Source organism: Callithrix jacchus, chromosome 20 (genome assembly GCF_049354715.1).
Source record: "Callithrix jacchus isolate 240 chromosome 20, calJac240_pri, whole genome shotgun sequence".
NCBI classification, from domain to species: Eukaryota; Metazoa; Chordata; class Mammalia; order Primates; family Cebidae; genus Callithrix; species Callithrix jacchus.
The window spans coordinates 33,038,263-33,058,125 of NC_133521.1; the positions used below are offsets into that span (position 1 = coordinate 33,038,263).

Genomic DNA, 19,863 nt, shown 5'->3' on the forward strand with positions numbered 1-19,863 from the left:
CTGTCTTCTCCATGCTGGTTCCTACCACGGGGCCTTTGCACTTGTTGCCATACCATGCAAAGCCCTCTTCCCTTCAGATTTAATGTCCTCAGGGAAATCTCTAACTAGGTCCATTAGAGTTTCTCCATACCCCATGGACCTCTCCTTCAAACCATTTACCCAAGCTGCCATTTTATACAATTCTGGAGAATGATTTATTACATATCTATTCTCCTTACAAGTCTAGAAAACTGATGAAGTTTGGGACCATGCCTGTTTCTGCTCACCCCAGCGTAATAGCAAATTGTGAGCCTGCAGCTGTTTGAAGAAATGAGAGGACTTTATGACCCTTCTGTCCCTTTTAGTTTTCACACTATCTGTCATTTTTCCTGCCAACCCCCACATACAAGTTGTCTACTGCTGCCTCAGTTCCTTTCTATCCCCAGCCTCCTTAAGGTCAGACCGCCTTCCATTAAACCACTCTGTAAAGTCACTCATGACATCATCAGTCCTTGCAGCCTTTTTTAGTGGTCTGCACTGATAGTACTGCCTGAAACCTATAGCCCCTTACCTGGCCTTGATGTTCCACCACCTCCCTTGGTGAGATGATTATTTCCCATTTTAGTCACCACTCACTTTCTGAGGATGTGCCATCTGAAAGTGTTTCTTCTGAAATGCTGCCTGGTCATCTACTGCTTAAATGCCAAGAAAGGGTGGGGATGTCCCACACTCCCTGAGGTAGTTCTGTTAGGTAATTCTGAATGCTTAGTTTGTCTTACCAGCTACAGAAACAGAAAGCTACTCTGTAAAAGAAGACTCGTAGCTCCCAAACTGGGATGCTTGCAGAGGTTTTGCTGAGGTGCAGAAGGTTAAGTCCTCTGTCAACTGAGTCACCTGAAAAAAGGTCTTCCCAGCTGTCTGTGTGTGTCACGAAACAGGGGCTCCACTTTCACGGCACACCCTCAGCCACACGCTTGTCACATTCTTAGCCCTACTGAATGGAGCTGAAAATAATGAGAAAACTTCAGATCGATTATTCAACATTCTGCTCACTATTTTCATCTGGCTAGTAGGCATGTCAAATTTAACATGTCCAAAGCCAAACTTCCAACCTTCCCTCTAAAATATGCACTTCCTGTTCTTCCCATCTCAGCAGAGGGCAACTTTTTTCCAGTTGTTTAGGCCCAAAACCTTGAAATCATTTTTGGCTTTTCTCACACCCCACATTCCATCACCAAATTCTTCTGCCCTCAGAAACATAGGCAAAGTCCAATCACTGGTAACCATTTCCCCTGCTACCACCCATTGTTTCCTCAGCCCATGAGAACTGCTCAGCTGGTCTTTCTTCTTTCCCTCTTGTCCACCAGAGACTAGAATAATCCCAGAAAAACACACTCCTGCTCAAAACCCTTCCATGGCATCTCACCTTCCTCAGAAAACACATGCTCTTCTGCATGGCTTCTAGGGGCCTGTGTGATCTGGCCCCTCAGTGACCTTCACTCATCCCTGTCCCATCACACCAGACCCTCGCCATTCCTCAAAAATGTGGTCCTTTAGTCTGAATGGCCTTTTCCCACAGATCTCTCCAGCTCAATCTGCAGACCTCTACTGAAATGCCTAGCAGCGAGCTTCCTGACCACCATATTTAAAGTAGCACTGTCCCCTCCTCCTCTAAAATAGCACCTTTGTCCCCTTACCCTGCTCCATTTTTCTTAGTATGTATCACCACTAAAAAGAACATGTATTTACTTTTTGTTTGTCTACTTCTCCTCCTCCCTATGCCAAAGAAAGAATGCAAGTTCCATGAAAGCAGGAACTTGGCTTTTGTTCACTGTTGTATCCCCAAACCCTTAGAATGCAGGCCTGGCACAGGGCAGACATTCATAGCAATTTGTTAAATGAATAAGATGGTAGAATCCTAAACATTCATTAGGTCAGCAGTCTGGGAAAAAAAGGTGACATTCTAAAGGTAAAGAGAGGAGAGGACAAATGGTTTATTTGGTAACAAGGATTAAAAGGGCATGTTAAATTCCTTGTCTGTCTTCTGATGGCTAAACCGAACTGCAGCAGCCAAGTGGAAAGCCACACACAAGAATTCCCTTGACCTCTTATAGAAATGCAGACGCCTGAGTTATACAACTTGCAATTATTTTCTAGACAGAAGTGCCAACTGCTGTACTTTCCAGCGTCTCAGTGGGTGCTACATTCTCCTTCTTGTCTTCAGGTTTCATAGCAGGAAACAGAAGTACTTCCTGTGGAAGACAGAAATGTACCTTGAAGCTAAGAAGCACCCTGAACATTTTTTCACAGTCATCTACCCATTCCTTTGGCTTCTGTTATTGTTACCACCAAAATCCAGAGATGAGTATATTCCAGCTGAAAAGACACGTGTTCTTTTATTTCAACTCAGATCCTCTCAGTCAGAAGACAAAGAACAAATACATATCACTGCCTAGGGTACTATGTCAAAAGGATGAATAAACACATTTCTACTAAAATTTGATTTCCTCATCTATAAAAACGGGCAACAGTTTCTACACCTCATAGGCTGACTTAATTAGCTGAAATAATGCATGGAGACTTCCCTGGATCCGCCATAAATGCAAACAATTAGTATTCCTTCTGCCTCTGGTAGGAAAAATCCCGAATCCTTTAATGTCAGAGGCTCTGGCCCTCCCGTGAGTGGCATAGAACTCCTCTGCCTGCTCCTCTTCCCTGCCCAAAGCCCTTCCTTAATTTTACCCTCCAGGCCCACCATGTCCCGCCTCCAACGCAATGAGCTTCTTTAGGGCAGTGTGCGCTGTGGAGGGCTGCTATGTACCTTGATGTTGTTGGAGTCTGTGAGAAACATGGCGACTCGGTCAATGCCCATGCCCCAGCCAGCCGTGGGGGGCAGCCCATATTCCAGGGCGGTACAGAAGTTTTCATCTATGAACATGGCCTCATCATCACCTGCAGCCTTGGCCTAGAAGAGGAGAGAACCAAAAGGTGACCTTCTTCTAGGATGTCTCAGTGTGTGAGTGAACATGTTAACAGGCTTTGGGGGAGGGTACCATCATTCCAGGGATGCTCCCGACACTCAGGACTTGTTGGGAATTCATTTCCTAGTAACTCCAAGATGCAGCTGCTTCTTTCAAAGATCTGGAGATCAGGACTGATGAAACTGACCTCAGAACACATACAAATTTCTCTGAAATAAAACACTTCCACTGCCTGGGGCTCTGGGACTCCAAACAGGTTAATTTTCAGAGCCTCTGTGACAATTCCAAAAGTCTTTCTCGCATTTTCTGAAGGCAGCCCTCAGTGGCAGCAACAGCTGCAGGCAGCCTGTGTGGGCTTTGTCTTCTCCATTAATCTTTACCTGCCTCCCAGCCCTAAGCCGCCTCAACACACGTACAATCTAAGAAAAATAATGTTCTTGTCTGGCAAGTGTATTTTCAAGGCAAGTGTCATGCTTCCCGTAGGGATAACCATAACTAAGTTCCTCTTTATGAACTAGAGAGTCAATACCAGGTGAAGTCTCCATCTTGAAATGTGACTTCCTCCAGCAAAGCTATGGCTTCTGAAGCCGCCAAGAATGTATACATCAACACAGATCAGGGTTAAGGCTGGTATTACCTGGTGAGCAGGCACAGACTCTGATCATGGTCCCCTTCCTCACCTTGGCCTGTTCTTCAAAAAGCTGCCGCTGCCGCATGGGATCATTCAGCTCAGTGTAGGCATTACATATCTCTTTCTTCATGACAAATAGCTCAAAGCGCTCCGTCAGACCCTCTTTAGAGCGGTGCCTATGGATAGGAGACCAACGAGGAGGTTGAATATACAGGCCCCTAATGATCTAAACCAATTTTCTTTTTTGAGACGGAGTCCTGCTCTATCGCCCAGCCTGGAGTGCAGTGGTGTGATCTCAGTTCACTGCAAACAGCACCTCCTGGGTTCAAGTGCTTCTCCTGCCTCAGCCTTGAGTAGCTGGGATCACAGGCACATGCCACTAGGCCCGGCTAATTTTTGTATTTTTAGTACACAGGGTTTCACCATGTTGGTCAGGTTGGTCTAATAATCTAACATCTAATACAATAATTAAACTCTAGTGGACTCAAAAGTGTTACTGATTGCGGTCTGAAGTCTGCAAGTACTCTCAGCAACAAATCATTTGGTACAAAAGTGAGGAGGGTGAGAAAGACAAGGAAGGTTTAATGATCTTCCTAACAAGCCAGTGTGGCAGACTGTTACAACAGACCACACCACTCGTATTCGTGCCCACATGTAGTCTCTTTCACGTGGACTCTGGGCTGGCAACATGTCTTGGTTTGGCCAATGGGATATCAGCAGATGCTTGATGTGTATTTGCACAATGCGGTTTATTCTTTTAGAAGCTTCCCCTTAGAGCCCAACCGCCATGCTGAAAAGAAGACCAGGCTGTGCTGTCAGAAAGGCCACATGAAGAGGCCCCGAAGGACAAAATCCTGTGTGGAGTGACCACATGGAGGAGAACCAAAAGTGCCCTGGCAGAATCCCCAGTTAAAAAACAGCCACTTGGGTTATCCTAGTCGACACCACCCAGCAGAAGGACCACCAGTCCACCCACAAAATCTTGACAATGAATTGCTCTTTAATACCACTAAGTTTTGAAGCTGTTATGCAGCAACAGGTAATTGGAGTCTTACCATTTAGCCAAAGGGCTCATTATCTGTGGGTGATCACAGATGAACGTAGGATTGATGCAAGTTACTTCCAGGAACTCCCCTACAAGCTTAATGAGAAAGCAAAGCAGAGTTAATCACCATTTCTGAATAGTATTTGACCATCCTAGCTCAGACAGAAGACCTCAGCTCCCACCCATTTGGGCTTATCCTATAGCTTTTTAATTAATTAATTATTATTTTTGAGACAGAGTCTCACTCTGTTGCCCAGGCTAACGAGCAGGGGCACGATCTTGGCTCACTGCAACCTCCACCTCCCGGTTCCAGCAATTCTTGTGCCTTAGCCTCCCGAATAGATGGGATTACAGGTACCTGCCACCATACCTGGGTAATTTTTCTATTTTTAGTAGAGATGGGGTTTCACCATGTTGGCCAGGCTGGTCTCGAACTCCTGACTCAGGTGCTTTGCCCACCTCAGCTTCCCAAAGTGCTGGGATTACAGGTGTGAGCCACCATGCCTGGCCTACGCTATAGCTTTTTTTAAAATTTGAGACGGAGTCCTGCTCTGTTGCCAGGCTGGAGTACAGTGGTGTAATCTCGGCTCACTGCAACTTCCACCTCCCAGGATCAAGCGATTCTTCTGCCTCAGCCTCCCAAGTAGCTGGGCCTTCAGGTGCGTGCCACCACGCCCACCTAATTTTTAAGATTTTAACCGAGACAGGGTTTCACCATGTTGGCCAGGATGGTCTCGATCTCTTGACCTCATGATCCGCCTGCCTCGGCCTCCCAAAGTGCTGGGATTACAGGCCTGAGCCACTGAACCTGGCCTACCCTCTAGCTTTTTAAAGGCTGGAAAGGATTAATTGAGATCACACACATATATTATTTGGCACAGAGCTTAGTATGACAGTTTGTTAATTCTCTCGTTCTCTCTTTAGAGTTTTCTTGTGAAGATGCAGAAATGAACTCTCCTTAGTGGGGTTCACTTTCCCAGGGAATAGGGAATTGTTCAGCACCAGATGGGGACATGGACAACAAAGGTGGGGCCTCTCACCTTGTCAAGGAGCCTGGCTGTGGTCCGAGGTGGAGGGCATTCGACAGCTTTTGCCACACAGATATCATCAAGAATTTTGCGAGTTTCTGGGATACAAATGCACAAGTTAGGGCAGGAGACATCACACTAGCCAAGTAAAAATGTACATAAAGAGAACAGTGTGGGAATTCTAGCTCTGATCCAATCAAAGTCAGAGCTGAACTGGAAGGAGGGCTTTACAATGGAGGAGGCGTGCTGTCACTTTACCTTCAGTTTCAAAGAGGTTAGTTTCTGGCAGCTTCATCCCCAGGGCTTTCTCAAGCTCTTCTATCATGCTGATTCTCCGGAAGGGTGGGGTGAAGTCAATTTCATAGGCCTGGCCCTCTGGGCCATCTGGGTGGTAGGTGACTTTATAACCGCCTGTAATATGCTTCACCATCCCTGGGAGAGAAACCTGTTATTTAGTGGGGATGAAACCCAGGCAGCCCTCCTCTAAAAGCAGCATACCAACCCCCCATGAGTGTGAAAGAGAGGAGTCACCTGAAACCATTTTCTCCGTGATTTCCATGAGATCGTGATAGTCTGCATAGGCCATGTAGAACTCACAGGTGGTGAACTCAGGATTGTGTGTCAAATCAATCCCCTCATTCCGGAACTGGCGTCCAATTTCATAAACCCGATCGATGCCACCAACCACGAGCATCTAACAACAACACATGGCCATGGTCCTGAGTCATGACAGTTAATCTTGTATTAACAGCTCTGGGAAGTTTCAGTCTCCAGAAGCCATAACTTGGTTTTCACAGGTTAGGCATGCTCTCAGGTCTCTAGTCAAATGCCAAGCACCCTGCTCTCTTTAGACCCTTGTAGTATGCATAATTACCCCTCTTTTTTGGCTGCCCAGGACTTCTGGATACTCTTCTTGTCTCGGGCATCCCACATCGAGTCTGAACCTCCGCAAAGAAGCAGCCTCTCTTGGGGTTAGGCTGTAGTCAGATACACTAGTATGGACTAACAGAAGATGTGGTATTGCACAGAAATCATTTTGGTGAAGGGGGCAAGTGATTGACCCAGAATAATTCCTAGTTATGTGGTTTCCAAGCCAGATTCTCTGATCGTTCTGGAGATTGTGAGCTTCCTATAAAGCTGAGTAAATTTTTATTTTGTTTAAACTAGTTATAACAGGTTCTGCTGTCTGCAACTAAGAATTATCAATGATAATCTTTAACATTTACCTGGGAATCTGAAAAGACATCTTCATAGTGATTTGAAAATCCTGTTTTTTGAGACGGAGTTTCCCTCTGTTGCCTAGGCTGGAGTGCAGTGGCAGGATCTCGGCTCACTGCAACCTCTGCCTCCCGGGGTTCAAGCGATCCTCCTGCCTTAGCCTCCTGAGTAGGCTGGGATTACACCCACCTCCCACCACACCCAGCTAATTTTTTTATTTTTAGTAGAGACGGGGGTGGGGTTTCACCATGTAGGTCAGGCTAGTCTCAAACACCTGACCTCAAGTGATCCACCTGCCTTGGGCTCCCAAAGTGCTGGGATTACAGGTGTGAGCCCTGCGTCCAGCCTGAAGACACGTATTTCCAACTTCCCAAGAGATCAGGCTCTCTCTTCTATGAAAAACTTAAATCAGGTCTAATCCAAGTAAAACTATATCTTAAAAGTTTTAGAGGAACCAAGGTAGGTAAAGAGTGCCTGTTTACATGAGAAGACAATCCCTTTGCCCTGCAACACTCTATCGATCTTGTAGAGAAATTCTGAAGTGTTACTCACGTCCACACACCTGACCCATTAGAACACTTTCTTGGCTGTTTTACTCTCCCTGTTCCTTGTATTTCTGACTCTACCTGTCTAGCCAATGGTTCTCCAGTTTTCTGCTTCTTTAAGGGAACAAGTATTATTATTGACTACCTTATGGTAGAGTTCTGGAGCAATTCTCATATATAAGTTCATGTCCAGCTCATTGTGATAAGTGATGAAAGGCTTGGCCACAGCTCCCCCTGGGATGATGTTCATCATGGGAGTTTCAATCTAAAAGAGACAAGGAGAAACATTCAGTCCTCAGATAACCAGAGGCCTTGGGGAGACTGATCATCCTTTGCATGTAATATAGTCTAAGCCTGTTATATCCTAAACTAAATGTTAATGCAACTGCTTGACAAAAAAGAACAGATAGTGTGATTTTCTGCAACAGTGTCTCAATTTCTATTAACACCTAATACTGTTGGAATTCACTGGGAGTGGTTGGCAGAATATTACAGAAGATATATTGGGAAAAGTTACCAATGTCTCGAACCTTTTGGAAGGCTGAAAGGTTTTACTGCAGCAGACAGATGGTGGTCAGCCGGTTCATGAAGTCAGGGATAAGACAGGGAGGAGGCTTTCCCAGTTAAGTCTGTTTACCCCACATCCCTTTGTCTCTACCGTGTTTACTCATGTAAACTTTGTGCTGGATAGCCCTCTCTGGGGAAGATCAAAGAGGAATTACCTATTAATAGCATTTACTCTGGGCCCTGGAACCTAAAGCTTTTGTTAGTTGTAAAACCATACTCTTAACCATGTTAATTATTCACAAGTATGTTAACTTAGAACCGCTGTCAGGAATCTGTGTGGAAAAACAGGGAGTCTGGGTCGGCTGGTTGCATTTCACCCTCTGAAAGCAACCAACGGCCATCGCTACCCCACTTGAAACACTGTAATGGTGTGAGAGTGCATTCATTCATCCCTGGTTGAGTCAGGGTCTGCACATCAAATTCTGCAGCTGGTGACTGATGTCTCATAATATCATTAATATAGGACCATGAACTTTCATGAGCTGAGAATCGAAATGGATACAGCTTTTCTTGAGTTCAAATTGCAGTATTTACTAAAAATTTAGGATGGTCCGAAGGTAGTAAGTAATCTCAACTGATCATTTAAAAATTTAACTGCTTATATCCTGACTTACTCTACATCTAGAAATCCATCCTATAGAAATACCTGAACATGTGTATAAAGATGCTTGCTGAAACAAACAATGCAGCATTAAGGAAGATTATCTATCTCATACAAAGAGCTCCAGAATACCTTGTTAAGTGAAATAAAAGCAGGTCCATCACAATACATATAGTGTGACTTCACTTATATTTAAACCAAAAATAAAACCCCTCCAAAACATTTACATCTGTGTGCTCCATCTGCAGCACACACATGTACGTATGTATATATGCCCAGTAAACGGCATGGAAGGATACATATCAAACTCAAGTTTGGGGAGGGAAGTTAGTTGGGAGGAAAGGGCACCTTCAGTTTTGCTTGTTTAATTTATTGTTTAAATTTGTTTTATGGTATGTGTGTTGGTCTTTCTCATATGATTAAAAAATATTTCTTAACGCTACAAAAAAGCAAAATGATTTGAATACATATTGAATGTGGCATCATTAGCATGTGGATGGCCCTATACCTTGTCCATTATCTTGGAGGTCAGGTCCTGCCTTCCTAATCAGGACAAGGTAGAACAGAGACAATGGTGAGAAAGGGGACAGTCTCATTGAGCAAGAAGGATCCTGATACAGGCTACACTTCGGAAAAGGAAGGCAAGGGAGAGTAGGAGGCAAGCACTGTAAGGCAGCTCATCATGTCAGGCAAGGAACTCTCCTTACCTCCAGGAATCCCAGCTCATCCATAAAACTTCTTATATATGTGATGATCTTAGAGCGGGTGATAAATTTCTGCCTCACGAAGTCATTCAGGATCAAGTCCAGGTATCTCTGGCGATACCTTGTTTCCTAAACCAAAAGCAGCAATTAGAAATCACTGGTACATATGATTCAATGGTGGGATAAACAAATGGAAGGCACCTCCTTGCCACAGCTAGGAGGCCATGAATGCTTACCTTGTCTTTGAGGCCAAAGTGAAGATGAGGTAACATATGCAAACAGGGAGACAGCAGTGTGATCTCATACGGAATGATGCTCAGTTCACCCTTCTTGGTCTTCCCAGGATTCCCCTGAACTCCAATTATGTCTCCCCGACGCAGTTTGTTATTAATATGAATAAATTCTTCTTCTGATTTATAATTTCTGAGTGAAAAGGAAATGTGATTCAGTAACAATTCAAATGAACACTACTGACCACTGGTTTCCTCTGGAACCCTCAATCAACTGTTAATACCTAGGTAATGGGAGCCCAAGAATGATCTCAGATTCAGGGGCAACTATTAAAAAAGGACTATCCTTTACTTTACTGTCACATAACTTGAAAGCAGTCATTACTCTATAGGTGACTATTACCTTCTTTTCAGCCTTGCCCAACCATATCCCACTCCTTCTTACTCTAATTTCAACTACCAGTAAGAACACATCAGCCTATTGCTGTGTTCTCTAGGCCAGCCAAGAAAGGTCTATAACTGGATATTTCAAGATACCTGGAATTGGCCATGACTTGCAACTTCACCCCCTCTCCTCGAAGATCATAGAAGATAAGCTTTCCCCCAGAAGCTCTTTTGGCATGAATCCTACCTAGAAAAAGAGGAGCAAAAATATTGACTGACAGAACCAGAAGTCATTTTATAGTATGAATGTCAAAAAAGCTCCCTCTGGATTTTTTTTTTTTGAGAGTCTTGCTCTGTTGCCCAGGCTGGAGTGCAGTGGTGTGATCTTGGTTCACTGCCACCCCTGCCTCCTGGATTCAAGTGATCCTCTTGCCTCAGCCTCGTGAGTAGCTGGGATTACAGGTGCGCACCACCATGTCCAGCTAATTTTTTTTTTTTTTAAGTAGAGAGGGTGTTTTACCATGTTGGCCAGGCTGGTCTCAAACTCCTGGGCTGAACCTATCTACCTGCCTCAGTCTCCCAGCGTGCATGGGATTACAGGCATGAGCCACCACACCCAGCCAGCATTTTTTTTTTTTTTTTTGGTCAGGGCAGAACACAAAGCAGTACAATCTGATTTTAGCTTGAGGTCTAATACCCACCTTAGCCCTCAAGCCAATGATCTCCATTCAAAGCAGTTAAAGACATGCAGGGAGATCTGGCTTTCAAGATAGTCACCAGATGTCTGGAAGATGGTGGTGGCGGCTTGTGCCTGTAATCCCAGTACTTTGGGAGGCAGATCACCTGAGATCAGGAGTTCAAGACCAGCCTGACTAACACAGTGAAACCCTGTCTCTACTAAAAATAGAAAAATTAGCCAGGCGTGGTGGCGTGTGCCTGTAGTCTCAGCTACCTGGGAGGCTGGGACAGGAAAATCTCTTGAACCAGGGGAGTGGAGGTTCCAGTGAGCTTACATGGCACCACTGCATTCCAGCCTGGGCGACAGAGCAAGACTGTGTCTCAGAAAAAAAAAAAAAAAAAAAAAAAAAAAAAAAAAAAGATTTTAGTAAAATTACTGTACTTTAAACAAGAAATCTTTTGGGCACACAGGAATAAAGAAATGTTTCAGGTGCTGGCAGGAATTCTCTCTGGGTGGGAGGATTATTGGTAAATCAAAACTTTCTCTACTTGCTTCTTTGACTATTCTAAGTTTTCTACAACTAACAGTGTTACTATTTGGTGGGGGAGCGCAAGGAAAGGATGTGATTTTTTTTTTTAATTGAGGAAAAGAAGATCTCACACAAGATACTACAACTCCAAAAGAGCAATGTTCTAGAAATACTGCCTCAGTGCAAAGCATTCTAGGCCAAAGACTATAGAATTCTCTTTTTTTTTTTTTTGAGACAGAGTTTCACTCTTGTTACCCAGGCTGGAGTGCAATGGCGCGATCTCAGCTCACTGCAACCTCCGCCTCCTGGGTTCAGGCAATTCTCCTGCCTCAGCCTCCTGAGTACCTGGGATTACAGGCACGCGCCACCATGCCCAGCTAATTTTTTGTATTTTTAGTAGAGACAGGGTTTCACCATGTTGACCAGGATGGTCTCGATCTCTTGACCTCATGATCCACCTGCCTCGGCCTCCCAAAGTGCTGGGATTATAGGCTTGAGCCACCGCGCCCGGCCAAGACTAGAATTCTTAGAAGCCTGAGACTTCTACTGCTGACTCTTGCTGATGAAGGGAATCCTTACAGAGAAAGCCCCTCTCTTTATAGTACTACCTCATCTGGAATAGGAGTCCATGTCTTGGGGCGGCTCTGCTTCTTTCTGTGAGTAGATATAATGGCGCTGTCCTTAGTAAGGTAGCTTCAGACACAGGCTCCTTGAGAACAAGACTGACCCAGACCTTCCCTAGTGCTACCAAAGCAGCTGCCTATTGTGGGAGTTCAGTGATTTGCCAGGGAGAGTTCCTACCTGCCACCCTTAAGGTGATGTCAGTCAGGTGATCCCCAGGCTGCAGGTGACTATATTCTTGGATGAAGTCGGTGAGTGAGATGTCTACATGGAACTTGTGTGGGTATGGGTCTTCCCCACTGACCTTCAGCTGATGAATTGCTTGACTGCGGATTTTGTAGTATTGCTGTTAAAAAAAAAAAAAAAAAAAAAAAAAAAAGCCCTTGAAAAGCTGAACCTGGTCAGACCAGTGGCCCATCTAGCAGAGGGTAATACTAATATATTGTTTACTTTAATCAAGCCCTCTTCATTATAGGATTAGTAACAAGGAGTGAGAGCTATACTTAAAATATGCAGGGTGGTCAGATCCACAGCTGGAAATGAAGGCCAAAATCCGAGTCAACAACAAAAAAAATCCGAGCTCTGCCTAAAATCACAAATGTTTAATTCTTACAGGTGGCTTTGTTGTCACTTTTGTAGAGGGCATTTGCATAGTGAGTTGAGACATTTATCTTCTGAACTACTCTCCTACCTATGGCCACACATCAGACTTTTCCCCAGGGCATGGGGCCTGGAGAATGTAAACAAGGAATACTCTATAGCAGCCCATTAGCAAAGCTTTTCTGACACAACTTTTCAACTCTGCTGCTTCAGGGGAAAAGCAGCCTTAGAAATTTGCCAACAAATGAGGATGGCTAGGTTCCAATATAATTTTATTTGTAAAACCAAGGAGTGGGGCTGGACTCGGTGGCTCACACCTCTAATCTCAGCACTTTGGGAGCCCTAGGTGGGCAAATTACTTCAGGCCAGGAGTTCAAGACCAGCCTGGCCAACATGGAGAAACCCTGTCTTTACTAAAAATACAAAAATTAGCTGGGTGTTGTGGCGTGGGCCTCTAATCCCAGGCCGAGGCAGAATGGCTTGAACCGGGGAGGCGGAGGTTGCAGGGAGCAAGATCACCCACTGTACTCTGGCCTGGGCAACAGAGTGAGACATTGTTGCAAAAAAAAAAAAAAAAACCCCAAAAATCAAGACAGGAAGGATAAAGTAGGGGTATGGAGAAGTGGATTTGGCCTGTGGAATGTAGTCTGCCAGCCCCTGGTCTAAACTAAACCTTAGGCAATCTTTAGAGACACTTTCCCTGGGGCCTCAAGGCCAAGCTAATTCCAAGAAAGGTTAATTCACTTGGGAATGCTGAACTCTCCCAAATGCCTTTTGGTGGTTGACATAAAAAACACTCAGGTCTGTGCCTTTAACCAGATGGAGTGGCAGACTCTCCCTTATCCCTAGCAGTGACCCTGGGCATACTTGTCCCTTCTACTGTCCAGTCCCAAGGAATATGCCATAAGCCTCATCAGATGCTTTCCTGTGCCCAGCCATGCTGGTGGGCCAGGGAACTCACATTTGGGTCCAGGCTCTCTTCCTCAGGACCCACACCATTGTCAGCAGTGTGGTTGGTGGCAGCAGCGGTGGCTTGGCTTAGCTGTTTCTCACTAAGCTCTTTCTGCTTGGCCTCCTTCTCTGCTACTTTCTTCTCAGCTTTCAGGCGTCTCTTCAGCTCACTGTTGGAAAGATGAAAGCATTCAATGTGTTAGCTGCCTGAGGAGTCCTCTAAGTTCTGCCCCTAGCCAGTAATCAAAAATATGAATTGCCTGGGGAAATGCTGTTGCTCAGTTCTATTTCCCTCAATTTCACACTCACAGCTCAGCTCAAGTCTCTTGTCACTAAACTCTATGTGAAAGGCAAAAAAGGAAAAAATAAACTTAGAACAAAGATGTGAAAGATCACTCTCAGTTCTGCTTACCAGTCCCTGGCATCAGGTCCCGACTAAAACCAAGATGGACCAGGACAAAGAAAATCCAATGCATTAATTTTGAATAGGAGAAAAGATTTTCTAGAAAATTAGCAGAATAGGCTTTTCTTGAGCTAACTAGGTTAGGGAGCTCCTTGAGGACAGTGACTGAATCTTAGTTGTTTAGTATCCCTTCTAGAAGGTGAAGTTCCTACAGTGCCAGATCTTTTTATTTTTTAATGAGACAGAGTTTTGCTCTGTCACTTAGGTTGGAGTGCAGTCACACAATCTTGGCTCACTACAACCTCTGTCACCCCGATTTCAAGGGATTCTCGTGCTTCAGCCTCCTGAGTAGCTGCGATTACAGGTGCGTACCACCATGCCCAGCTACTTTTTGTATTTTCAGTAGAGATGGGGTGTCACCATGTTGGCTAGGCTGGTCTCAAACTCTTTGCCTTAAGTGATCTGCCCACCTTGGCCTTCCACAGTGCTAGGATTACAGGTGTTAGCCACTGCACCTGACACCTGCAGTGCCAGATCTAACACATGACAAGGCAACATCTCTAGCTGTCTGCCACCTCCTCTCTATTCCTCTCTGGAGTGAGTGAGCTGGCTTTTTAGCACTGAAGGACGCCCCCCCACCAATAGTCTCTCCAAGAATGGCTGTCAGCATTAGTCTCACTTTGCCCACTGGAGCCTGACTGAGACAACAAAGTAGAGCAGCGTGCAAAGCAGCATAGTACAGGGGATAATGTACCATCTTTGTAGTCAGGCTGAATGGGACTAAATTCCAAAACACTTGTCAATTATGTGACTTGGACAAGTAAATTAACTTCTCCCCTGCAAAATGAAAATAATAATAGGCCAGGCGCAATGGCTCATGCCTGTAATCCCAGCACTTTGGGAGGCCGAGGCGGGTAAATCACGAGGTCAAGAGATCGAGACCATCCTGGTCAACATGGTGAAACCCCGTCTCTACTAAAAATACAAAAAATTAGCTGGGCATGGTGGCGCGTGCCTGTAATCCCAGCTACTCAGGAGGCTGAGGCAGGAGAATTGCCTGAACCCAGGAGGCGTTGCGGTGAGCCGATATCGCGCCATTGCCCTCCAGCCTGGGTAACAAGAGCGAAACTCCATCTCAAAAAAAAAAAAAGAAAATAATAATAGACAACCCCCACCATTTGTTGTGGTGTGTATTGAGATAATGTTTATATAAAGGATGTCCCTGACCCTGGCATTTAGTTAATCAAACGTGAGCTATTGCAGGTATTGCTCACTATCTTAACCCTTTTACTCTCTGCGGCTCGTATAGAAACCATACCAGTTGAATACCTTTCTGGCTAAATCACTTGCTATCCAAACTCCTGATACTTACCACTTGAACCTCAAAAAACAAAGTGATGTGCTTTTATGATATGTTCATATCTCTTATGGTCTGAATTTGCTATGTGAATCCAGAACCAAAACATATTGGTGTAGGGAGGGACACCTTTATTATTCCAAGAGACCTCATAGATCATTCTTTCAAACTACTGAACATAATCAATTATTCTCCAACAGTGAGCCACAGCAAAAGATCTCAAGTCATGCTTGCATACTTTCTGGCTTCAGAGCACATTCTTCATTTTCAATATGAATTTAGAAAAACTTAAAAAAATGAATTGAGGTTTTGAATCTTCCATCTTTTAAACATGAAAAACGGATGCTGACTGTTTCAAAGTTGACAACTTTTCTACATATAACATCTTACAACATTTGTAAAGACAACCTTTCCAAAACACTGTGCTATCACACTGTAATTCAGTCAGCGGACTTTCTAGTTCTTCTAGAATTAAGATGTATCTGTTTTCCACTCAACCAGGTGCACATCTTAAATCAAGTCAATCTTGAGGATAATCCAAAAAGGTCCTAGAGATAGCACTAACATTAGAAACCAAATTAATCTCAAGAGGAAACAGAACCCAAGAAAGACAGAAAAGGGAAATAACTGGCACTAGAAATTATTTATTCAAACAAGGGTTTTGTTCTAGAATAAGATCCACATGTCATCTCAAGACTCTTAGGAGAGAAGATTCTAATTTATTAAAGAGAAAATGAGAAAGGACTATCGGTTTTGGTAGTAGGGTTCGTTTCCTTAGCAACAAGCCCAAAGACTTAGCCAGGGGCTTAACAGATAATGAACCAAGTAAGGAAAGAATTTTTGCTTCCAGAGCAATAAAGAAGGTAATGGGCACCAACCTTCTTTGATCAGAAAATGGCTTGTCCTTGTGAGGCGCTGTCCAAGGAGCAAGTTGACCCAGTCGCAGTCCCCTGTGACCCCACTCCGCCCAGGAGGTTTTGCGCACGGACCCCCTAACAAGCCTTACAGCAGCTTGCGTCAACATGGCAGAACACCCTGGAGCTAATGATTACCACCACCTAGCAGGAAACACAGAGATGTGGTGTCAGATGGGACAGACGGCATATATATATCCAACCAACTCTCTTACGGGTTGGGGAGGGGGGCCATGCTTCTACTACCTTTTAGTCCCATTTAACTTAAGACTCTTAACTGATAGCAATCCTGTAACACTCCCTGTGCTACAACTGTAACTGACAATGTTACAGTTCCTGACTATGGAAAAAACATGCATACCTGGGGTCAAAAGTCAACAACAAGCAAATGGATAGCTTATAGGTAAAAATGATCACAATGCCCTAGAATATGGGAACAGGATATGAGGCACTTTCTGAAGCCCCTGAAGTGTGATTCCTCACTTCAAGAGGAAATATCTGGCCACAAGATGGCAATTGGAAGCATATAAAATAAGAGGAAACTGTCACTGTTAATTGCAAACTCTAGACAAAAATAAATTCAAGCCACACAAAAGCACAAGTCAAAGAGAAGACTTGTCTGGAACTCTAGGAACAAGGGGAAAGAAGAATTTCAGGAAGGTTCTTTGACTACATGTTTATACATTATCAACACTAAAGGCAACAGAATTACAGAGATCACCTTCTGTACCGTGTTCAAATAAATTTGAGGAGGTTATTTCATTTGGGCAGGGAGCACAACTGTTTTTAAACTTGGAGTCAATTCCTGCTTTTTTTTTTGGCGGGGGAGGGGGAAGATGGAGCTTTGCTCCGTTGCCAGGCTGGAGAGCACTGGCAGGATCTCAGCTCACTGCAACCTCCGCCTTCCGGGTTCAACTGATTCTCCTGCCTCAGCCTCCCGAGTGGTTGGGACTACAGGCACACAGCACCACGCACAGCTAATTTTTGTATTTTCAGTAGAGATGGAATTTCATCATGTTGGCCAGGATGGTCTTGATCTCTTGGCCTCGTGATCCGCCTACCTCGGCTTCCCAAAGTGCTGGAATTACAAGCGTGAGCCACCACGCCCAGCCCAAGCTGGTGCTTTTTAAAGATTTCATACCAAGGAATTTCCAAGAACAATTAGAAGGAAATGGTAGGCCAGGCGCGGTGGCTCACGCCTATAATCCCAGCACTTTGGGAGGCCGAGGTGGGTGGATCACGAGGTCAAGAGATGGAGACCATCCTGGTCAACAAGGTGAAACCCCATCTCTACTAAAAATACAAAAATTAGCTGGGCATGGTGATGCGCACCTGTAGTCCCAGCTACTCGGGAGGCTGAGGCAGGAGAATTGCTTGAACCCAGAAGGCGGAGGTTGCGGTGAGCCGAGATCGTGCCATTGCTCTCCAGTCTGGGTAAAAACAGTGAAAGTCCGTCTCAAAAAAAAAAAAAAGAAGGAAATGGTAATCATAAAAAAATTATTTCAGCCCAAGGTAACTAGAGGAATACATATCAATAACAAGACAACATGAGTAGCGCTGTGCTGTCAGTATACAGAGCATGGGCTGTGAAGTCACAGGCTTGATTTAAGATCTCTGCTCCAGTGCTCTGGATCAGTGCTAGACTATATTTTAGGAATCCACACTTTAGTAATGCATTCAATTACCAGGGCCTCAGTTTATTAATTTGAAAAATGGACAGTAACTCTTCTCTTGCAAGGTTATTATTGAGATTATACAGAAAGCTTGTAGAGATCAGCATTGTGCATGGCACAGAAAAGCTGGTCAAAAAACTAGCAGTTGTATTTAACCTTAGAAAAGTCAGTGAAGCAGGGAGTGGTGGCTCACGCCTATAATCCTAGCACTTTGGGAGGCTGAGGCGGGCAGATCGCCTGAGCTTGGGAGTTCGACACCAGCCTGGGCAACATGGTGAAACCCCGTGTCTACTAAATTACAAAAATTTAGCTGGCGCCTGTAGTCCCAGGTATTTGATAGGCTGAGGCACCAAAATTGCTTGTACCTGCAAGGCGAAGGTTGCCATGAGCCGAAATCGCACCACTGCACTCCAGTGAGAGCAACAGATTCTGCCTCAAAACAAAACAAAACAAAACAAAACAAAACAAAACAAAAAAACCTCTTAGTAAACAGGAACTAACTACTTTTCTCAGTTAAAACCTAAAAATCACACTCTGAACTGGAAACCTTGCTTTCACCTGTCATGTACGGTGCTCAAATTCAATTTAATGTAATTGATTATCACAGGTGGTTTGAAAGAATGAACTAAATTTTAGGACTGTATAATATCACAGACACACCACATTCAACTAAATTTGACTTAACAGATTAAAGTCCAGTCTATTTGTTTGGGGACCGTGGCTCATGCCTGTAATCCCAGCACTTTGGGAGGCTGAGGTGGGTGGATCACCTGAGTTCAAGACTAGGAGACCAGCCTGACCAACATGGAGAAACCTTATCTCTACTAAAAATACAAAATTAGCCGGGAATGGTGGTGCCTGCCTGCAATCCCAGCTACTTGGGATGCTGAGGCAGGAGAATCACTTTAACTCAGGAGGTGGAGGTTGCAGTTAGCCGAGATCACACCATTGCACTCCAGCCTGGGCAACAAGAGCGAAACTCCGTCTCAAAAAAAACTCCAGTCAATTTTCTCTAACGTAGTAATCCAACGGCCAAGTTCCAAACATTTATGGAAATCCATCAGATTGCTCTAATAAAGGACAATATATTAGGGTGCTATCAAACTATAAACTTAGACCATTTCTCTTATACTTTTTCTAAGATATTTGAAGCACAAAACTAGCGACACAAAAGGAAACATCATTTCTTTTTTCTTTTCTTTTTTTAAAATTCAGGATATGACTCCGTCCCACGCCGGAGTGCAGTGGCACAATTTCAGCTCACTGCAACCTCCACCTCCTGGGTTCAAGCGACTTTCCTGCCTCAGCCTCCCGAGTAGCTGGGTTGACAGGTGCGTGCCACGGGAATTAAGCCCTCTCAATATGCCTCTGGAACGGTACTATGTACCATCCTTCCTAGCAATGAGAAAACACTCAATGCCTGTGTGTTGTGGTTTAAATAAGGAAGTTCTTATCTATGTTAACCTACACACTCCAAGGATTTGGGAGTGGTTGACAAAGATGCCAGGCTAACTTCAGACGGTCTCTACTTTAGACGTTGATCACTCAATACGCACAGATCCACTGAATATCTCATATGGGTAGATGCACGAGTTTTAGAACTGATCCCTTTTAATACATAACGTTCAGAACGACCTTAGCGAGGGCCAGAAAATTTTGAAGGCCTTTCTGGAGAGCTAGGGTATTTAACATTTCTCCAACTTCCTCGTTTACTGAGTGGCTCAACAAAGAATGGATTTCTCAGAAGGAAAGACAATGAAGGTAAACATTAAGTTTCGCTTTTCTAAAAAAAAAGAAAAAGGAAACGATGTCTCGCTTTTATTTTCTGATATCTCTTAGTTCTCGTCCTAGCTCCTCCACAGTCTCTTAACTCTAGGAGTATGATAGTGAGGACCTCGCAGGTACCAGCTGGGACCGGGGAGCCGGTGTGCCCGGGGCATCCCGGGATATGTGGTCTGTAGCGCGCAGCCACCACGTCTCGGCATGTGCGTACCCACGACAGCGGGCCGGAAGGCCCTGGCACAGCCGCCTCGGTGGGAACCCCGTGGTGCTTTCCAGCCCGGACTCTCCTACCGCAAAGGCTTTAAAGACTCGCAGCGACACTTACTTCTTGCTCAGTTTCGGCTCGGTGCCATCCACTTGCACCTCAGCCCCGTGCACCGCTGCCATCTTCCCGGAGGCCCCGACCCAAAAGTAACGAGGATAGTACGTTAACTTCCAGGT

General features: G+C 44.7%; 1 protein-coding gene across 8 annotated transcripts; it reads right to left on the minus strand.

Annotated features, from left to right (window-relative positions):
- Positions 1-1,949: 1,949 nt before the first annotated feature.
- On the minus strand, positions 1,950-19,835 carry KARS1 (lysyl-tRNA synthetase 1). 8 transcript variants are annotated; one of them, XM_054248624.2, is made up of 16 exons: positions 19,748-19,835; positions 18,006-18,069; positions 15,932-16,111; positions 13,304-13,463; positions 11,923-12,088; positions 10,067-10,160; positions 9,536-9,722; positions 9,303-9,428; positions 7,573-7,692; positions 6,196-6,358; positions 5,923-6,096; positions 5,677-5,762; positions 4,647-4,732; positions 3,641-3,767; positions 2,801-2,944; positions 1,950-2,231 (listed from the first exon to the last, which is right to left on the minus strand). In XM_054248624.2, the coding sequence occupies exons 3-16, from the start codon at positions 16,075-16,077 to the stop codon at positions 2,133-2,135; spliced, it is 1,878 nt and encodes a 625-aa protein (XP_054104599.1). In that variant the 5' UTR covers positions 16,078-16,111; positions 18,006-18,069; positions 19,748-19,835; the 3' UTR covers positions 1,950-2,132. The 8 variants fall into 8 exon arrangements, with proteins under 8 accessions (XP_054104599.1, XP_054104598.1, XP_002761205.1 ...); XM_054248623.2 differs by having other exon boundaries at positions 18,006-18,073; XM_002761159.7 differs by lacking the exon at positions 18,006-18,069.
- Positions 19,836-19,863: the final 28 nt, after the last annotated feature.

Coding starts and splice junctions, on each gene's coding strand:
- KARS1 (XM_002761159.7), bottom strand. CDS start 16,077: ATGTTGACGCAAGCTGCTGTAAGGCTTGTTAGGGGGTCCGTGCGCAAA. Junction 4,733..5,676: donor CAGCCAGGCTCCTTGACAAG/GTGAGAGGCCCC, acceptor TTTCTCATTAAG/CTTGTAGGGGAGTTCCTGGA. Junction 2,945..3,640: donor TTTTTGAAGAACAGGCCAAG/GTGAGGAAGGGG, acceptor CTCCTCTTCTAG/GCCAAGGCTGCAGGTGATGA.